This window comes from Candoia aspera, chromosome 7 (genome assembly GCF_035149785.1).
Source record: "Candoia aspera isolate rCanAsp1 chromosome 7, rCanAsp1.hap2, whole genome shotgun sequence".
NCBI classification, from domain to species: Eukaryota; Metazoa; Chordata; class Lepidosauria; order Squamata; family Boidae; genus Candoia; species Candoia aspera.
The window spans coordinates 54,247,770-54,269,431 of NC_086159.1; the positions used below are offsets into that span (position 1 = coordinate 54,247,770).

The following is a 21,662-nucleotide window of genomic DNA, read 5'->3' on the forward strand; positions in this document are numbered from 1 at the left end:
TAAAAGGAAAGACAATTCTTTAAGACCATGTTCCTAGGATTCTACACCTTGTGACCATAAGGGACCACTATCACTGCCTCTTCTTTCAGATCTGCCTTCAGGAGATATGCATTTCACTGAATTTGACTTGAGAGGAGTTTATAATTTGAGTCAGGTGAAGAGGGACATGAATACTTAACAGACTGACACTCAATGTGGTAAATTTGAATATATAGTAATGCTCTTTGGTTTAGTCACATGCTTGCCAAATTCTCCAGATTTATGAATGAGATATTCGCATATATTTTGGACAAGTACTTAGTCATTCATCTGGATGGCATTTTGATTTTTTCAGAAGATCTTTCGCTACATTTTACTCATATCAGGAATGCATTACAGTGCCTATGCAGAAACAAACCCTACGGTTAGTTGGGAAAATGTGCCTTCCTCAATTAGACTACTAGTTTATCAGATCTCTACAGAAAGTGTGCAGAAGCATCCTTCAAAAAATTCAATCTCTACTTACATGGATGGCATCTAGAAATGTTAAAGATCTCCAACATTCTGGGTTTTGTCAACTTTTATAAAAAAATTCATCTCTGATTTTGTAGAGAGCACAAGGCTGCTAATTCAACTTCTAAAAACAGGATGCCAATTTAAATGGTCACCCCAAGAGGAAGTTGCCTTAGGGCTTGAAAAGTCTCTTTTCATCCCAGCTGCTACTCAGACACCTGGATCCCAGCCACCCCTTTGTTGTGCAAACCAATGTCTGTTTGCTTTGCGAGCTGTTCTTTTCTAGAGAGGGTTGGATAGGGTCCAGTGTTCAAGTGAACCTTGAGCCTCTCTTCTGAAGTGTTAACAATCCTCTACCATCTTTGTAGCATCTGTAAATCTGATGAGCAGCCTTTCTCTTCTCTCATTTATGAAAACGGTGGCGAACCTTGCTCAGGACAAAGCCTTGTGGTGCCCCACTGAAGACCTCCGTCCAAAGTGACATAAAGCCATTAAAGGACACACATTAAGTATAGTTGTTCTAGGCCCACTTTAATCTTTGATTAAAAGTTTGAGCCATTCCACTAACCAAAATATGCAGAAGTTTAAACAGCAGTGATATCAGAATGGCTAACTCCAAATTCAAGTAGACCTCTCAATTGTTGATTTCAGGAGAGATACTTTTCTCAATCATCTAATTTGCCAACTTTCAGATAAACCATAGACCTTAATACGTAACAATACATGCATTACTCATTAGTGGTGCACAAAATGTTTTGAATTGAACCATCTTGAATTCAAAACACTCCATTCTGACCACTAAAACAGCTGTTTCAAGTGCAAAACAGGCAGTTTGAGCATTTTGGAATTGCTCCAAACTTGACAAAGGGTGTGAATCATTCAGTTTTGAGTTCAAAATATTTCTAAAAGGCTCAAATAAATCCATTTTCTGTTTGAACCAAGGTATTTTGAATTCAAAGCCCTTTAATGCAAACAATGTGAGCAGCCTTAGTGGTCATGTTCATTACTAAATGAAGCAGTTTTATAATAATACCTGAGCTCAGATTAGCTTCCATTTTGTTTACATATTAAAGGAATTAATACAAATTGGTGTTAAGTCTTCTGAGAGTACTGTACTGGTAGGTTCTAGAAACACCTTATCCCTCTAATGGGTTGGGCTTCCTGTTAAACACATTACCAGGGGAGGGAGAAATAAAGCACCATGTATCATAAATACTACAATAGCATAATTTTAATCCATTTTGTTGCTAAATCCAAGTGCCAGTGGCTAATATAAGCATTAAAATTGGTTCACTCTATGCACAGCCCAGTATTTCATGCTAACCTAATTCCAAAGATTAAAGAAACTGTCCTTTTCAGCACTGTGGTTAACAAATTAATAGTTCAATTAATTTAATCAAGTTTATTTACTCAGAAGTCTAATTAGATTACTGTAGGAGACATTTAGGGTCTGTAATCCCATCAGACATAGTTGCCTATGTATCTTACGGATTTATGCCTTAGTAAAGTAAGTTGGGGATAACAGAACAAGGCTACAATTGAATATACTGGGACTCAATGCCAGCTCAAGGGTATATGGTACCCGTAGGCCACATTGATTGATGATGCCACCTCCCACCTATGTGAAGGTATGCATTTTTAGAATGATTCTAAAGGAGGGGCAGTGTTAGCAGCCCCTGAGCTTTGGAGTGCCTACTCAACTTTAGCTTAAAGGATTACCGCACTTCTAAATCAATGTGTATAAAATTAGTCATAAGACTGTCTTTCTATGCAGAGTGAGGTGAAATCAGCACCTAAAAGGCTTCACCCAACTTTGCATAAAGTCAGGCTGCATGACTACACTCCTACATGGTTTAAAAAAATAACCAACCACCTAAGTGCCGTTGAACTTTTCAGCAAATCTGCTAAGGCTGTGTGGTAGTGCTGTTCTCTAACATGCAATTATTTGGAAGTAAACCCTCCCAACCTTAGCAGGAATTAGTTCTCAACAAATACACATAAAATCAGATTGCATCCCAAGCAGAAGGCTACTGGAAAGCCTATGGTGTACTGAAACAATTACATCTAAAGCAGTAAAGCCTTATCCAACAATCATGAATTTAAATGCAGAAAGGCTGGACAATATTCCCCTGCAGACATCTTCTTGTTATCCAGACTGGTAAGCCACTGGCATCCTAGGTTCCACAACCAATTTTAAGATGAAACCCACTCTAGTGATTGACTGTGTTAATGATTTCCTAAGGGGTACCCTAGCAAGGGTACAAGCAATCTCCCCAAAAGAACCCTGACTCAACACTAAAGCTATTCATAAGACAGCATATTTACACCAATCAGTCAGTGACAATAGACTTCTAATTCTCAGTGCAGCACAATGGCTCATGATTAGGACAAAACAAGAAGAGACCCATACTTAAGTCTGTAAAGGGAAGTTCAAGAATACTTTATTCATACATCATAAAAGTGCATGTTACACTCCAACATTAGATCAGCAATAGCTTAGCAAAACTGGTACTCTTCCATGGAAAATACAACTATATTTAGAGAGGGAGCAACATCCAGACCATTATGTATAGTCAACCAGATTAATTTTGTAAGTGAATTGTTATGGGTCAGCATGTTACTTTTGAATAGTACTTCTTTTCCTTTCCAAGCAGCTAAAATAATCTTGGAATACATAAAAATGTTATTGACATGCTTTATGTCTTCATTTTCCCTTTCTAAAAAAAGTCTCAAAAAAGTATACCTTGAAATATTTGACCAGTAGTATTGCACATGCTACTCCATTAAATATTAGAGTCCGTGTGCATAGTTGCAGTAGGTCTAATCAATATCTAGCCAGAAATCAAAAAAATAAATCCCAGCAGTGATCTTTGTAAGTTAATACTTGGATCAGAAACAGCATCTGGGATCAATTTTAAGTATGCTAGTTGTATGTAACCTGTCTTCCCTCCCACCAACTATTAATCCTAACGTGATCTCATGCAAGGAAGCATTTGCATTTTTGTTAGAATTTTGTTCCATACACTCTTCAACAATGTGACATATCTCAAATTCATAACAAACATTTTTGCATTGCCCTTCACTAGCTATTTTGTGCAAGTATTGATGTTTTTTTTTCTCCAGAAGACTTAAAAACAAGAAGCGTTCTTCTAATTCAATCCTATATATATTTACCAAGAAGCTAATTCAGCTAGTAGGGCTTACTTCCATGCAAATAGTCCTGGGGTTCACCACTTTGCCTATCATCGAAAAGTAGCTGTACCCCAACCCAGAAATGGTAAAAGAACCTGGCAAAAACCAGTTTATGAAGGAAAACTAATGCTGATGTTCTTGATCTTTTGGTTATTTATCTGAATAAAAAAGTACATGGTAAGAAATGTTTCTATCACAGGCTCAAAGCCCAGCTTAAAAAGAGAGGCTTAGTTACATGATTATTTTTATTATTTTTTGACAGTTTCAGAAGTATCAGACTAGAAAAAGAACAAAAGGAGTAAGTGGTTTTTTTCAAGTATTCAGCGGATGGAGGGAAAACAGAGAAGGATGCAAAATTCCACATTCATCAGTCAACATCTAATGTCCTTTGTTGTTCACCTTTTGTAGAGTGGAGGAGATGGAGACAGCTTTTCCTCTGCCCCACACTGTAACTTCCTTGATAATACCCAGTCTATTTTCTTGCGTAACGCAAGCACTTTTGTATCCTAACAAGCAGGAGAACAAAAACATCACCAGCACTGGAAGTAGGTTACTATCCAATTTCAAACTAAACACACAGCACATTCACCCGTACGTTGGTGCTGCTCACGACTTTACAAAGGAGGTGGCAGTTTTAAGTTGCACTGACACTCGACAGCCAAAGGTTCACATTTTTAAAAGAATCGCTACATTGCTTAGACTACTATTTCCGAACGCGGACTGAGCGGACCTACCACCCGCCTTTGAAAGATGCTGCTTAATCAGATACGCGGTTAAAAGCGTCTTCAACACAGTGTTCAAAGAAGCCACTAGTCTCTCCCCACGACATATGGTAACCACTACTGCAAATGAATAAACAAACTATCCCTCATCCTTTTTCTTTATTCTACATTTTTTAAATCAAAAGCCGTCCAAACGACACTTCGCGGACGGGGGAGGCAAAAAGCGAGGAGAAGCTGCGAGAGCGCGACGGCGAAACCAATGCAATCTCTTTCTCTCGAAACCTGAAACAAACATCCCCCCGGAGACCACATGAGAGAAATGCAGAATTGCCCAGATCAAAGGTGGGGAACGGTGCGGGAGCAGAGGGTAAAGAGTGGACGAACGGAGACTCCTCTCTGGTTTATTTCCCGAGCCCCACGGAAGAGCCCCGGGGACGGCAGAGTGGACAGACGGGCATCAAGTGCCAAAGGCAGATGTCACTCACCGACTCCGTATTTCTCGTGCTCTGTAGGAATCCACATGCTCAAGAGTGCGCCTTTTGGTCCCCTTTTTGCAAACAATAACAGAAACAGCTGCAGCTCCTCTCCAGCTCAAAAAACAGCAGCAGCTGCTGCCGTTTCCAACAACTCCCTCCCCCTTGCCCAGCGGCCAGCGCTACTACTACAGCCGCGGCTGCTCGTTGTGTCCGGCTCAGCTTCGCTCCGCAGCCTCCAGCGGCGAAGTCATTGTTCTGATTGACTAAACCAGCTCGCGCTCTGGGACAGTCGCGGCGAGCTCCGTCTCCGCCCCACCGAACCTCCAGGGGGCCCACTGCATGCTGGGAAACGGAGTCTTTTGATCACCAGCAGCCCAGGGAAGACACGCCTATCTTCCATGCAGCTCTTCTTTGCGGAGCCCGCTGGTGAACCGAAAGACGTCCCGCTCCCGATAAGCTTTGGGCCAGGGGAGCGGGGCTGAAAGGAGACGCCTCGCCGTCTCCTATTGGTGCAGGCGCCAATACCAGGCTGGAGGGCGGGGCTTTGGGGCGCAATAGCTGTGGCTGCGGTACGGCCTGGCGGCATGGCAGCTTCGCGGGACAGGGAGGCGGAGGGGCGGAATGGTGAGTCGGGTCTCTTCTGCCCGGCGCTTTTCCGCCCGGAGAAGACGCCGTGGCGCGCGCCTCGAGTTTCAAGATCCCCGGGCTTCCTCTTCAGAAGCTCAAAAGCGAAACGCTGGGCAAAGTTAGGGGTGGGGGTTAAAGGCTTAGAAGGATCTGGTTTCCTTTTCCGCCTGGCAGAGAGAAGGCCTTCAATGTAAATGCAACCCCGTAAAAATTCCCACTTAACAGAAGGATGAGGGAATAAGGTTTTAATCTGTTGTTCAAGGACCACATTGCATTTGGGGGCGGAGGACCCAGCCCTTAAAAAATAGGCTGAAACGAGTCCCTGTAGATAGAAACTTCTTCAGCTTTCGCTGCTCCTGTAGACCAGTGTTCCTCAACCTTGGCCACGTTAAGATGGGTGGACTTCAACTCCCAGAACTCCCCAGCCAGACTTGTGAATACTAAGGATAGAATATTTCTGTTCGCATCTTCCTCTGCTGAACTTTCAACATGCTATAAGCAGGTGGTAAGAAGTCTCATGGAGGCTGGGAGGACAACAACCTGCTAAGCAGAACTGCCGTTGCCGTTGAATTAGCACTGTGAACCCAGTAAGGGAAGTTTATAAAGGACTAGACAACCCTGTGACCCGTTGCGTCATCCTTTGAGAGAAAGGTAGTGCAGTCTGTTGTGACCAGAATGAACATTAAATTTTAGGCTGACCTTTTTTTTTAACCCCAATGCTGGACAATCCCTGATCATATAAGAAGAGTATATATCATACATAGAAAAATTATTGTAGTGGCAAACGAACTTCAAGAGTAAGTCAGCATTTACTTTCCTAAACAGATAAACAGAATGACCATGGGCGGGCAAAAAAGCAGTGGGAGTGGGAGCGACTTCCTGCTGGCTTCCCCATTGACTTTGCTTTCGGGAAGCTGGCAGGGAGCATCGGAAATCAGGATCACGTGACTGAGGATGCTGCAACAGCCACAACTTTGTGAATGAAACTGGCCTGAACATCATGGAAATTCAATTCTGCAGGAGCGATGGGTCCAGATTTTTATGCATTCTTTAAGTTAGCGGATTTTGACCTAGATTCAAAAATTGTGATATAATGTACTGTTTGGGCTAACATGAGGGTACAAACAGATAAGTACAATGAGAGTTTTAGTAGTATGTAGATTTAAAGCTTAAGGTGAACACAACCAGTGGTCATTTATTAGTAAAACAGACCATGGCTTTATGGTGTGAATATAGCTGCAGAGTTTCAAAAATTCAAACTTCAATGCTATGCCTTGTTAATTGGAAGTAAGTGCCATTGCATGTGTTGTGACTTGCTTCTAAATAAGTACATATGTGATTATTTATGAGGCTGCAGGCCTTTACATATTAGGTGTAAATGCTGTTGAAGGCAGGTTTATAAATACTGTACTTTCGGATTTTGCCCTCGAGTGCAGTTTGGTTCACAGTGAGGTAAAAACCTTGATTTGTTCAACTGTCGTTTGTTTCCTAAGCTATCATTGGCTGAGCTTAGTAAAGATGACATTTAACTACTGTAATCCAATGATGATAAACCTGTAATGTATGCTGCTGTACCAAATATAGTGAAATTTTTAATTTAAACAAAGACTGGAATGTTTAGCTTGCAGAGTGGAATTACTTTCATCCTCTTCATTAATTTGTTATATTTGTGCCAACTCTTTCAGATGGATGATGCCCCATTTGACTAATGGTAGGTAAAGGTAAAGGTTTCCCTTGACATGAAGTCCAGTCGTGTCCAACTCTAGGGGGCGGTGCTCATCTCCGTTTCAAAGCCGAAGAGCTGGCGTTTGTCCATAGACACTTCCGTGGTCATGTGGCCGGCATGACTACACAGAAAGAAAAGTAAAAAAACAAGCTTTGAAATACACGTTTATTTGCATGTTATTTACAAAATAGCATGAATATTGGAATTGTAAAGTGTTTTGGAGTATCAGGTAACTGAAGGGAATCCTCATTCTAGAAATAGCTGGTTGTGCAATAGAACTCTCATATTTATTTATTTATTTTATTCATTCATTCTATCCCACCTTTATTATTTTTTATAAATAACTCAATGCGCTGAACATACCAGATACTCCTTCCTCCTCCTATTTTCCCCACAACAACCCTGTGAGGTGCCACCTTTATTTTTTGTACAAGTCCAAGCTACATACAGTATGTGTTTGGTTATTTTTCAGTGATATGCTTTTTGATGACATACTGTGATTATTTAGTTTATATTTTTGATTATTTAGAGGATAGTTTAAAAGACAAAATCTGGAATAGATCTTGAACATGTGTCCTACATAAAGCATAGTAACAAAACAGTTTTTAGTTTTTTCCATTCCTTCTTCAATCCAGTCCCTCCAAACATCAAGTATTAACATTCCTGGGCATGTATGACCTTTGGGATTATGCAACATGAATTTTTCAGCTCTGGAGAATGCCAGTTGGGGAATATTCATCTGTTCAGTGTTGGTGATGGGGTATTATATTGTTGCATGACCAGTTAGCTCATATACTATCCTGAAAATTATTGTTAAAAGGTTGTATAGTACACATTGAGGAAATGCAGACATTTTAATACAAATTCCCCCTTGGCAAATTGAGTCTATGGAGTACCTGAAGATATAGTCTGTCCTCTTCTTTGAACAGCTTACAAGAACATAAGTAAATAAGGTCCCATTCTGCACAAAGTGAAGTTGGAGCAAACCTGAAGTAAGGATGCCTAAAATGTACCATTAAAGTAGATTTCACATATTGATGCTTATCCCCATACAGGTAGTCCTTGCTTGATGACCACAATTGAGATGGGAATTTCAGTTGCTAAGAAAGTGGTTATTAATATTACACAGAAATATATACACAGCAGAACTGTCTATTTCTGACAGTTCAGTTACAGGGAAAGAATAATGGAAGAGAGGTGTTTTATTCCTATCTTGACTTTGGGCTTCCTACAAATATCTGATTGATTTCTGTGGAGAGCAAGATACGATTTTGGTGTAATTCAGCAGCCCTCTTCATGTATTAAAGACAAGTAGAGATTAGACTAAGGGAATTTCATTTAGCATTTCCTTAAATAAAAAAAAAACTTGTGGGATGCTTAATGGATAGTGTTGGGCAAAAATCAGGGAGACCTAAAGTCTGTCCAGCTGTGAACTTCTCTGAACTTCTGTCCAACTGTGAAGATTAATAATAATTTATTAAACTTGTATGCCACCAGACATTAAGCAAGTCATTTTTTCCAAGAGACAACCCAAGGTTGGACAACATGTGGACCTCCATATGTGGCTTCACCTCCTATCAGTCTTTATCAACAGACCCAGAGATGAAAGATGATAGTAACTGCATTCCAGCAGTATCTGGAGGGCTGCATTTTGCCAATCCCTGGTTAAATGATTTGAAAGCTATTATGCAGCCAAGTATGAATTGTGGACCAGAAAATCTTTAGTGCAAGTGTTGCATCAGCTAGGGACTCATTAAGTTGGAAAGAGACCATTCCTTTTCTGCATGCATAAACACATGAAAACATTGTAATCACTATCACCTTGCAGAGTAGTTGTGAGGTTTACAAAGTGGTATGTATGAAAAACTTGAAAGTGTGTGTATGAAGATGCTCTTTAAATTGGAAAAAGTGTTGTCCAAAAGAGTTCTTTTCAAATGTTAACAGTGCTGCTATTTTCTAAGATCCTGAATAAACTCGTTGAAAGGTCTCATACTGCAGAACTGTCTCATCTCTTCTACTAGGAATTCCTATGAACATCTGGTCTTCATTTTGATGTATCTAAATAACTCAGTTTAAGATGTTTCCAGCCTTGTGCTTTCAAAACTGACTTGAGAGTAAAAACAATTTTCCTCCTGAAAATCTTAGCAGGTGTTTTCAGAACACTCTTTTAGAGGGATAATGATTTCATAGCATAGTGATTATGCTTGAAATAGCTTTACTAATTAAATTCTAAGCTTATCAGTACAAAAATTGAGCTTCTCAAAATAGTTGATGTTAATTATATTGAATTAAAATCAAACGAATAAATCTGAACTCATTTAAAGTTATTATGTGATAACTCTGCTGTTGTAGACAGTTTGAAGAACATGTAGGGTTTTTTCTTCTTCTTAGCATTTTTCCCACAGGTGCAGGGTCTGCTTTTTCAGATCAACCAAATGTTGATCTGTTGGTTGGGACAGGAATTGATCCACTGGCTTGCCACCCAAGCCTGACGTCAACAGTTGAAAGAACATGTAGTACATACCAAAAATTGGTTTGGAGGAATTCCAGTTCACATATGTAATGCTTTCCTATAAATTTCATGAATATTTTCAGATGTCCATAATTTGATACCATCCATTATCTGTGCTCAGTACAATATGCATGCTGATACTTTATTGCTACTGTTTCACCATTTTTTCAACAAGGCTTTAGCTAGAATAACAAGTGGTTATCACTAACACTGCAATGTCAATGTGTTCTACTTGGTTATGGATAGTACATGCATGCACCCTTAGCATAGCCTCATGATCCACCTCAGGTCCCAGGTGTATCATGACAACTAAGGATTGTGCAAACCAAAAATAATGCTGTTAATAGCTTCCTAAGAATGACAGCTCTACCTCCTAGCACTTCATATTGCCATTTCTTTGGTGAAGTTCTATGAAGTTTGAATTTCATCCACTTTTGGGATAAAACTCTGTGTGAAATGTTCTTCCTGGGGAAACCAGTTGGTCTGCTTAAGAACTTCAGCAGACAAGCTATTAAAAATATTTGTATTCTCAAGCATCAGAAAACACATTGTCATATGCATACATACTGAGAAGTAAGTCATACTGAATTTAGTGGGACTTGTTGCCAGATAGAGATTTTTGGGCTGCAACTATAAATACAGTAGCAGGTATATAAATTTTTAAAAATTGCTGTGATCCTGTTTTCTTTTGGCAAGACTATTAATCCTATTTTTATTGTTTGGGCATGGTCATATACTACCTTCCTCTTCTTTTATCAAAGTGATGGTATCTTGCTGCTTCTAAAACAGCTACTGTGTCATGGAAACTCTTTTATGCTTCCTAAATTGTGCTAAAGCTTCCCTGAAGAGCTAAATATAAGAAATGCCAGATTTAATGCCTTTACCAATCTTATTTCCTAATGGAATAGAAGCTACTCTTATGCGTACTGAAACTAAAAAGCTAAGCTGCCAGAATTGCCACTATGAACGAAAGCTGCTCCAGATTGGAATGCCAATAAAATAGTTGGCTCTATTCAAAGCTTCACTGACCCAGAATTAAAGGGGATCTGTGTTGCCTCAAATGAGAGCAGAATCTGTCATGCTGAAAGGCAATACTTTCTTATTATAACTTTAACATTTGTGTGTGTGTGTGTGTTTGTATTTTTAAGGAGATAATTCTCTTTTATATAATTTAGGACATTTTGGAAAATCTAAATGAGAAAGTAACATTTAAAAGATATCCATTTATGAAAGTAAAGAATATAATGCATGCTGACTGGGAAATTCTCAGAGTTGAAGTCCACACATCTTAAAGTTGCTGAGGCTGAGATACACCAGAATAAATTACTGATAAACTATGATAATTCTATATAAAAGGAGACTCTTTTGAACTAGTGATTTTTATTGCTATCAGTGTTCAGACAAAGAACAATTTTGTTGAACAAGTGCCTCTGATACCTGAATATTGGTATCGTTTTTTAAAATTGTTTTATTACATTATAGAATACAAGTAATAGCTAAGTACAGTGGTATTTATAGAGTAGAAACTGGAAACTATTAACACTGTAATGATTAAATTAAACCTTTCAAAATATAAAATTTATAGCAATGTTAAATATAATTTGTAAGATATAAATAGAATTGCTTAAGTTGTACAGTTGCTGCTGAATATAACTATCTTGTTACAAAATGTTTTGAGTCATTATTGATCTGACCTACTAATCCACATTTTTTATTTTAGAGGAAATTTTATTCCTTGATTAAAGCTTGAGTTTTTAAAAAAAATAATTAAAATTTTAATTCCATGAGTAGAGTTTGTGTGTGTATGAGAAAGAAAGAAATTTAAGGGCTGCATTTTGTGATTACATTGTAAACAGAGTTACATTGGAAGAAAATTCCAGCCTTAATTTTACAAAATGTTTGCATTTAATACATGCAACTAAGCTGCAAGGTACCTTGTGTCAGGATAAATAAGTCATGATATGAGTGGAGTTTGAGATTGGTTCTATTCAATATACCTTTGTATCTGCATATAGCATTTCTAAATATGTAATGGACCTACTTTCAAGAGTCATATTTTGGTGGAAAAATAACTAAACTTTCATTTGCAATCCCCTGAATGAAACCATGCAATACGCAATCTGAACAACAGAAGTTCTTAAATACAAAACAAGATCAATCATATTATACCTGTGCTTTAAAAAATCTTAAGCAGGGTAGTAAAATCTGAATATTCATCCCCCAAAATTTTATCTGTCATATCTGGGTAACCAAACTGGATGACGAGTTAGTGGTAACAAAGAGATACAGAAAGGTCTTAGTTTTTTGTTGGGTGAGGACAGCTGTGAGTAAAACTGTTCAGATTTGTGCAACACAGATAAAGTAGCCCCAACATACAGTGTTTTGTCTTCCATGATGGGTAAAGCATTAAAATACATTCTTGTTTCTTTCCAATACAGTTGGAATGGTACCTCTAGAATGTATGCATGGAAGATCCTTCTCCAGGTCATAACCTGCATCATACATGCTAAAATACCACATAATGTAATTATGTAAAGTGGAATATTACTGCATGACTTCTTTTCAAATACCTTTGCAGTAACATGAACTGTTACTATAGGCTAAGGAAAAATATCTTTTAAGTTTGGTATAATTTGGGCAGCTTTTTTCTCCCAACTATTGAGATCTTTGTTCATCTCTTTCTTTTTTTCTTCCATTCACTTATATTTCAACGCCTCCACTCTGGTTACCCAGAGCAACACTTGGTAATGCTAATGAAATTGCAGAATGTAAAGCTTCCTCACTGAACATGGCTGTTAAATGTGTCTGTTTAAATATAGCTGCATTTCTATCAGTCTTTGGTTCTGCAGTAAGTGCTACAATTTGGATCTTGCTGCTCTTCTTTAACCTACACAGTTATGAATTCATGCTATGAAGCCTCATCTATGAATGGCAGCAGATACTTGGAAAGATCAATATATAGTCCAATTTGATTGATCCAATTTAGTTGTAGGATGAAGTAACATTTTGTGGTAGTAAAATTTGCATTCAGTAGATCACTGCAGGGTACCATGTAACATGCTGTCTTGGAACATGTGGGTGCTTTGGGCTAATTTTTATGTACCTGTAATAGCATATTAATGAGTGAAGTACCAGACAAATGACTCCGTTAAGCTGAACAAAATGGTAATTCAGTTTGTTAAAAGGCTCTAAAACATTTTACAAACTAACAATTCAAACACATTTACTGAAAATTTTTTTGTCATAAGCTGGAAAACCAATTGTCCCTATACTGTGTAGTACTATCTGAAATAACCCTGCAATTAGCTTTGAGATATATTTTGTGTGTGTGTGCACAAACAAGCTAATGGTAATGCAGGAAAAGTTATTGTAGGCTGATTAGTAATCAGAACTCTAGTTAGGTCATATGTCTATTGCCCAGATTACTAACAGGTTAATAGGATCATGCCTGTTCTGTTCATAAAATTCTGCAAATATTTAGGCAAAATCTCTAGAATTGATGCACCGTGGTAAACACAATTGCCTTGTCTCCATCTCTGCACTTCAACCATAATGTCAGGTGCCTCTCCATTAACTTATTATAAATAGACATAGGAAACAGGTGGTCCTTCCAAGGAATCAGCATAATTGAATGTGAATTGGGTTGTCTTTATATAAATACCAATAAAACATGATAGGCCATATTTTGTTGTCCCAAAATCCAATTTAACATGGATTTAGGTGGCCTAGATAGCAGTGGATAGGATGATGGGTGATGCAATGGTATGTGGGAACCTTGGGAAACAGGGTGAAGTGATGCTGCCTAAGGAATTATCAGATAATAGAGGGCATAGCCCATAGTGGGCAGAGCAAAAGGCTCAGAAGGGACCCTCCATAGTTTCTTGGGCTGTAAAGGAGACAGTCGAGATTTGTACTTTCAGACTTGCAAGATTCTGTTAATGTAGCCTTACGGTAAACTAGAATTAGCTCATCTGGTCATGTTTCCTGTCTGATCTACCTGGTAAGGCTGACATGTACAGAGTCAGTGGGTCTTGGCACACATTAGATAAAGGATCTTTTTGGATTTCTTGGAAACATGGAGTTGTTTTTTGAAATTCTGTTAAGCCTGTTTTTGGACATAATGGAGGGGAGGTTTCTGTTTTTCTTCTCAAAAGAATAGGGAAACTGTGCCACTAATTTTTGACAGTTGTGGTTGGGGAGAGGTTCTAGAGGCCACAAAAAAGTCCTGATGTTGAAAATTTACATGTTTCCGGAGGAAGGGTAGGCAAGTATAGTCCCACCATGCTTTATGTTACCATACAGCTCCAAATGTATAAACACTGCAAATAGTTTCTTAGTCATATTTATATGACTAGTTCTCTGTTAATATAAATTAAATTATAACCATTATAACCATTATGTGCTATCACTATAATGTAAAACTTAAATAACCAGATGTTATTAAAAACATATTTGGTTTATAGAGTACGTGTCCTGTGTTTTATAGACTTGGGAAACAGATGCAGATTTCGAAGGGGTTGTAATTTCATAATGGCAGCCTTTTCAAGATAGCAGAAACATAATAAAGCTACTTCAGAAGCCAGTCTCTCATTAAAAATGATCATAGAAATCATCTGATCTTTATTCCATCCTCTCAACTCTTTTACTAGTAAATTTTCCTGACTGCCATTATTGGTTCATTTCTAATGTGCACAGTATAATAAAGGATATTTTGAAAGATAAATACTAGAGAAATCTTTTTCTCTCCCTCTTTTGTTACATACATCTTTTTAATTTATGAGTTTCAGAATTACTGGAAAAATCCTTCTCATTATACTGATTTGTTTTCTTGGCTGTTTATTTCTGGTTTTGCTGCATTCCTTTTTGTCCCTTGTTTTGGGATTGCTGTCAAGTTCCTCAACTAATCTCTTGTATTAGCTAGCTGTATTAATGAGATAATAAAGCAGGCTTGTTGCTAATGAATTGATTCATTCAACTGCTGACTTTAATTAGAAAAACACTTAATAATGCAGTAGACGTACTTGTTTTGTTTTGGTACAATTGTATTTCCACACAATGAGCTGACAAACACATCAATACCCATATTTATATGTCATATTCTTAAAGGTCAATTCATATATTTTATAACACACAGTCTACAAGACACCATTATAAAGCTTCATCTGTATCTTCCGTGTTTGTGAATAATCAAATCTAGTTTTCAGTTTGGTTTTTTGCTTTTGGTTTCAGGTTTCTGCGAAGACTAAAGATAATATTCAAGATGGTCCTGACTTGATCTAAGTAATTGGTCTCAGCGCACTTAATCAAATGTAATATCTGCTAAAGTCGCTTAGGTGCTTCCAGATTCATAGGAATTAATGAGAAGATCACAAATAATGTGTCATGCCTAATTTTGTCTGATGATGAGGTAGTTGTGAGAATGTCTGGCATTCTTCAGTAGCAGGGATGTGCAACTTCCATCTGTTTAAGGGCTAAACCAGACCTTGTTCAGGATATCAAGGATTGCACATGGAAAGGGCCATGATCCAAAATGGACCTAAGGAATAGGGGAAGTTGGGAATTGTTAAGGGGTTATATTTCTTAATATCTTAAAATACCCCCCCCCCAAAAAAAGAACAAAATTCTTTATTCACTTGAGGGGCTTCTTGGAGATGCAAAAAAGATTCTAGCAAGCCATGCCTTTTGCACTCCTATTCTGTGGTATAATATGAAAGCCTACCTAAAATTGCCTTGTTCCAAATCATACTAGCTAGTCCATCCAATAACTGGCAGGCAGGGATCAAAGCTATAGCCCTTAGAGTGTGAAGCCTGTTTGGTGATAAATGCTATATGAGGTATTAATGTATAAAGACTTGAGCATTTTGGTGCACATGCTCCTTGCAAGGAAGAATAAAGCTATTATTTGTAAGAGATCATCATAGCTATTGCCAAATCCTATTTTGAAATTAGCTTATTAATCAAATGGTGTAATACATGATTAGGTTTTGCCTGAAGAGAATCACAAAAATTGTCCATGCAGCATAAGTAAGAACTTTGATACTGATTTGAATTGCAGCCAAAGGTTTAGCATTTAATCATGGGTAAGCAGAGTATCTGTAAGTACATCCCATAAAATGATTCTTGCTGCTTATTAGGATGTTGTGGACAACAGGTTATATGTATACCTAAGTAAATGTAGAAGTCAGTGAAACTCTTTGATTCCTTCTCCCTGCTATAATATTTCATGCACCCTCAAACATTTTCTCCAGACTGTTCAACCATCCAGAAGAGCACATTTTAGAAGGAGTTTCAAAAGGAGAGGAGTACTGTGGATGTGGATGTTCACATATGCAATATTGGATTCCCCTCTAAATCTATTTATTCAAGAGAATTGAGTGTCTTATATATGCTTGCATGCTTGCTTGCTAGTAAGTAGTTGCTTAGGCCAGCTTTGGTAGAATTTTTCTATAAAAGACATGTTCGTTTGGGCAAACAGGTGGAGGCTACAGGAAGGTGGAGCTGAAACAGGTAGTGATTAGGGCTTGTGCCAAAAGTGAATTAATCACCCTTTCTTTCTCTGAAACCACTTTTTCTGACAACCTCATCTCTTCCTCATTCTCCTTTTGTTGATGTTCCCTTCCTCTTTCTTCCAGGCACATGTATGGAAGAAGGTGATGTAATTCTTCAAAGAGGCTTGAACTGATCTTTCGTAGAGAGTTTTTGAAGTTTAGTAGTAAATGCGGTTTTCTTTAAAAACACATTTAAACAGGGGAATGTGTGAAAGAGTGGTTTGAGCTGTTTCAAATGATTTTTTACTCAAAACTGTGTGTCATGTTCACTGACTCAGTGTAGTTTATACATCGTAACATTTCACATGCCATGGCACTGACGCACGTTTCTGTTTGGGAGGGAGCTGCTGTGAGACCTTGTACCAAGCTCTGTATGTGAAATCAGTACAGTGAAATGTGTTTGGGTTATGTTATCTGTTCAAGGGCTTTTCCCGCAGACCATCAGAAACCGTTAGGAGCACCTGGGATTGTGAACTTGAGAAGATTCTACGGGGGGAGGGATTTCATTTGCACCGAGGGTTTTTAGTTTGAATTTGGCACGCTTTCATCATTCTCAGCTTTCTCTGTGATCCTGCATACTATTCTTTAAAATCAGATATCTTTGCATTCCTGCTCATGAGTCTGATGGTGTTTTAGAATAGGCAACCATTACATAAAGCTGAGAAACCCAAAGTTGTACCGTTAGCTCCTACCAAGATCAGTCTCGTGTGAGGGAAAATAGTTAATGATGGCTGAGTCAAAATCCACAACCGGGGGACTTGAGGAGACGGCTAGCTTGATGCCCGAGTCGATGGTCAAGAGCGGAGAACTGAACAACGACCACAGAACCTTCAGAATCCCGAGACCTGTCAAGGGATAAATCGAATTCCAATTTGGATGCAGAGGAATCTGACAATGGGGAAGAGCCAAAGCAACCGGCACCCAGCAAATTGCTCGCAGAGTTGATCACCTTGGATGAAGTGGTGGAACCCCAACCAGGGACGTCAGGGACGTCCTGGAAGTATCGGTTCCCACTAACCCCAGACAAAGAATCTACTACGGTGTCAACTGACTGGAAACCGTGCACGCGAAGGAGAGGGGACTCTGGAACCCCTGAGAGACTAAGAGTGGTGGAAGCCAAAATAGAATCAATGGAGTACATGTTGAAAAACCTGTCTTTGTCACTGGAGGGGCAGGGGAGATCCCAGCTTCCCGCAACCATCCCCCATCCTTCCATCCAGACCGGCGGCGGAGCGGGGCCAGAGACCGCTCCGGGATGAATCTCCACCCTGCAGAGCCCAGCCATCAGTATCCCCACCCCAAAAAGGGAAAGCTACTGTAACCTGGGGCCCAACCACTCAAGCACCAGCTGGTTCCACTCCAACTGGAGGTGGAGTGAGAGACTTTTCTGTCAAATTTGATGAGGATCCAACAAAGTTATCTTTCTTTTTAACGAATGCTAAAAGTTATACGAGGCAGTTTGGGGCATGCTTCCCTACCGAAGAGGCTAAAATAACTGCCATTGCCACCAAATTGAAGGATCGAGCGGCTGACTGGTATGTTCAATTAAGTGATGCTGACTCCCCTGCACTTGATTATTTCGATGATTAAATGTGGGCATTAAAGCTGCATTTTGAAGATCCTCTGGCCAAGGCAAGAGCTAAGAAGGCGCTGAAGGATCTTACCCAGGGCCAAATGTCAGTAGCTGATTACGCCCTAGAGTTTAAAGCTCTGGCTGGGAAAATCACTGACTGGTCTGAGTCCACTCTAATAGAGCGTTTTAAAGGGGGACTCAACCGGGACGTCCTGCATTGGGTGTTGTGTAGACATGACCCTGAGTCATTGTACGACTGGATCTGTCTGGCAGGAAAGGCTGAGCACACTCAGCATACCTTCATGCAAACTAGAAAACCTGAAAAACCACCCGCCACCATGAGAAGACACCGAAGTGCTGTGACGGCTGCCCGGCCAAGCTATAGAGTGTGGGATGAGGAAAGAGATCGGCACTACGCGAGGGGTCAGTGTCTCCGATGTGGAAAGGAGGGCCATCAAGCAGCTGATTGCCCAAAAGCCAAGGCTGGAGATCGAGTGGGGAAGCCGCTGGCCAAATGCCCCCCCCCCCTCGCGGCGAATGACAGCAGCCAAAGGGACAGCCGACGCTGAAGAAGTAATCTACTTCTCAGGAGAGACTGAAGACGACTCTAAGGAGCTGGCGGGAAACGCCAGGCACCTGCCATGAAGGGCGCCAGCAGGCAGGTGGAAGAGGATGGGCAAGAAGATGCTATGGTGAGTGCTGACTGTCCCACTTTAGCAGTAAAAGTGAAATTGGGTTCCCGCACAAAAACTACAGAGGTATGGGCTTTAGTTGACTCTGGGTGTTCCAGGTGTTTAATTCACCCTGATCTGGTGGCTGCTTTGGAACTGCCTAGTTTCCCCCTCCAGCATCCTTTGATCTTCACACAGTTGGATGGTTCAACAGCGGGGGGGGGGGGCGGCGGCAACCCATTTCACTGAAACTGTGGCAATGCAAATGGGCAGCCACCGTGAGACTTTGAAATTCATTGTAGCACCTGTTGGCAATCCCTTGGTAATCCTGGGGATCTCCTGGTTGACCTATCGAAGCCCCTATATAAACTGGGAGCACAGAATTGTGACTTTTAAAGATGGATTTTACCAAGCTCCTACAGCAGAGATAGTTGCACATGCGGGGGTTGGAAGGGCAGTGATCGCCACCTGTGCCCTGGCTAGCCACATTTAGAAGGGTTCGTGCTCAATACCAAGAATTTGCAGACGTATTTGAGGAGATGGAAGCAGATCAGTTCCCCCGGCCCCACCGGAAAACTGACTGTGCAATAGAGTTGGTCCCCAATGCTCAATTGCCCAAGCCAAAAATTTATCCGATGACTCAGAAGTAGCTCAAGGCGTTACAGGACTTCATTGACAAAAATCTGTCAAGGGGGTTTATTGAACCTGCTAATTCCCCAGTTGGGGCTCCTGTGTTATTCCGGGAAAAGAAAGATGGCACGCTTCGACTCTGTATGGACTATCGGTTAAATTCCGTCTCTATTGTCAACAAGTACCTTCTCCCCTCACAAAGCTCATGTTAGCTCATTTGTCAAAGGGCAAGATTTTCTCCAAGCTCGACCTTCGCGAAGCCTATTTCCGCATTCGCATAAAAGCTGGGGATGAGTGGAAAACTGCTTTTAATTGCCCACTAGGATCGTTTCAGTACGAAGTCCTCCCTTTTGGGTTGGCAGGGGCGCCCGGAATCTTCATGCAATTGATTAATGAAGTATTACATGATCATTTGTTTAACAGGGTCCTGGTTTATTTAGATGTTCTCATTTATACTGAAACCGAGGAAGAACACAAACGCCTCCTCAGGCAGGTGTTACGCAAACTTAGAGATGCCAAACTCTGTGCCAAACTTTCCAAATGTGAGTTTCACAAAACCCAACTTGAGTATCTGGGCTATCGAGTATCTGACCGGGGTATAGAAATGGACCCTGCAAAAATTCAGGCGATTCTAAGTTGGGAACATCCCCGCACCTGGAGGCAATTACAAAGCTTCCTAGGGTTCAGTAATTTCTATCGGCAATTTATCCAGGGGTTCGCTGAGATTGCTCTGCCCCTCACTGATTTACTCCACCGCAAGGGCTTGGGGGAGAAACGCAAAGTAAAAAACCCTGGGGCAGTGCTGAATTGGACGCCTGAATGCCAGGCAGCATTTGGGAAATTAAAAACCCTTTTCACTGCTGAGCCTATTCTACAGCACCCTGATCCTGAACGCCCCTTTGTGGTCCAAGTTGATGCTTCTGACTCCTCTATTGGGGCTGTTTTGTTACAAAGGGATTCAGAAAATCGCTTAAAACCCTGTGCTTATCTATCCAGAAAATTTTCTGAAACAGAATGCCGTTGGCATGTTTGGGAAAAGGAGGCGTTTGCTGTAAAAGCAGCTTTAGAAACCTGGCGCCATCTCCTTGAAAGCGCTAAATGCCCTTTCGCGGTTTGGACCGATCACAGGAATTTGGAAGCCCTCCGCACCCCACGACGTCTCAGCCCTAAACAGATTCGCTGGGCTCAGTTTTTCAGTTGCTTTAACTTCCAGTTAAAATTTATTCCGGGAAAGAAAAACTTTCTGGCGGATGCTTTGTCACGTTTACTTCAAGACCTTGACCAGGTGGCAGATGTGGTTGGGACTGTTCTCACTGAACCACAACTGGGCTTAGTTGCTGTCACTCAGAGCCAGACCCGTGCACAGACAACCCCGCCCCCAGCCCAGTCTGGAAAGCAGAAAATGCAAGTTCCTTGTCAGTTACAGAAGGACTTTCTCCAGGCACTGAAATCTGACACTTGGTTGCTAGCTAATAGAGACAATGTTTCTTTTGAAAATGGTCTGGCGTGGGTGGAACACCGCCTTTATGTGCCTGAAAACCCCTTTTCGCGTGGTTTCTGGTCACGACTTTGTTCCCATCCGTGAACTGCCACAGCCCCTTTCCCAAACATGTTCTGCGTCTGACTGGGCTGTTAAACTGTCTGATTCCTGGCCAGTAATTCAACAAGCTTTGGCTGATGCCCAGGCTGCTTACAAGTCTTAAGCTGATAAGAATCGTTCTTTACAACACGACTTCAAAGTTGGGGATCAGGTGTATCTATCTACTAAGTTTATCAAATCACCTCAACCCTCTAAAAAACTTGCTCCCAAATTCATTGGTCCTTTTCCTGTTGTTCATCGTGTCAATCCAGTTACTGTTAAATTGGAACTGCCTCACAATTTGAAACGCTTGCACCCTGTTTTTCCATTGCAGCTTGCTTAAGCCTGTGCACCACTCACCGCGTTGGCACCCTCAAACTCCTCCTCCTGCTCCAATTATGATTGACGGCCAACAACATTTTGAAGTCAAGGACATTGTTGATTCTCGCAAGCTTCGAGGCACCCTGCAGTATCTGGTCCGATGGAAACACTTTCCTCACCCTGAATGGGTGTCTGCCCACCATGTTAACGCTCCTGATTTAGTTAACCATTTCTACCTTGCTTATCCTTTGAAGCCTGCTGCTTAATGTATTCTTCATTTTGGGGGGGCAGTATGTCATGTTCACTGATTCAGTGTAGTTTATACATTGTAACATTTCACATGCCATGGCGCTGACGCGCGTTACTGTTTGGGAGGGAGCTGCTGTGAAACCTTGTACCAAGCTCTGTATGTGAAATCAGTACAAATGAAATGTGTTTGGGTTATGTTATCTGTTCAAGGACTTTTCCCGCAGGCCATCAGAAACCGTTAGGAGCACCTGGGATTGTGAACTTGAGAAGATTCTACAGGGGGAGGGATTTCATTTGCACCGAGGTTTTTAGTTTGAATTTGGCACGCTTTCATCATTCTCAGC

At 40.5% G+C, this 21,662-nt stretch overlaps 2 protein-coding genes across 2 annotated transcripts in view; one reads left to right on the forward strand and one right to left on the reverse strand.

Annotated features, from left to right (window-relative positions):
* The window catches only part of DOCK4 (dedicator of cytokinesis 4), a 231,448-nt gene extending 226,378 nt beyond the window's left edge, over positions 1-5,070 (reverse strand). Inside the window, exon 1 of the mRNA XM_063309433.1 lies at positions 4,892-5,070. Coding sequence (XP_063165503.1) covers positions 4,892-4,928 — 37 coding nt within the window. The 5' untranslated portion in view covers positions 4,929-5,070. The remainder of the gene's footprint in view (positions 1-4,891) is intronic.
* Positions 5,071-5,435: 365 nt separating this feature from the next.
* ZNF277 (zinc finger protein 277) overlaps positions 5,436-21,662 on the forward strand; it is a 42,729-nt gene continuing 26,502 nt past the window's right edge. The window contains exon 1 of the mRNA XM_063309434.1: positions 5,436-5,506. Coding sequence (XP_063165504.1) covers positions 5,467-5,506 — 40 coding nt within the window. The 5' untranslated portion in view covers positions 5,436-5,466. The remainder of the gene's footprint in view (positions 5,507-21,662) is intronic.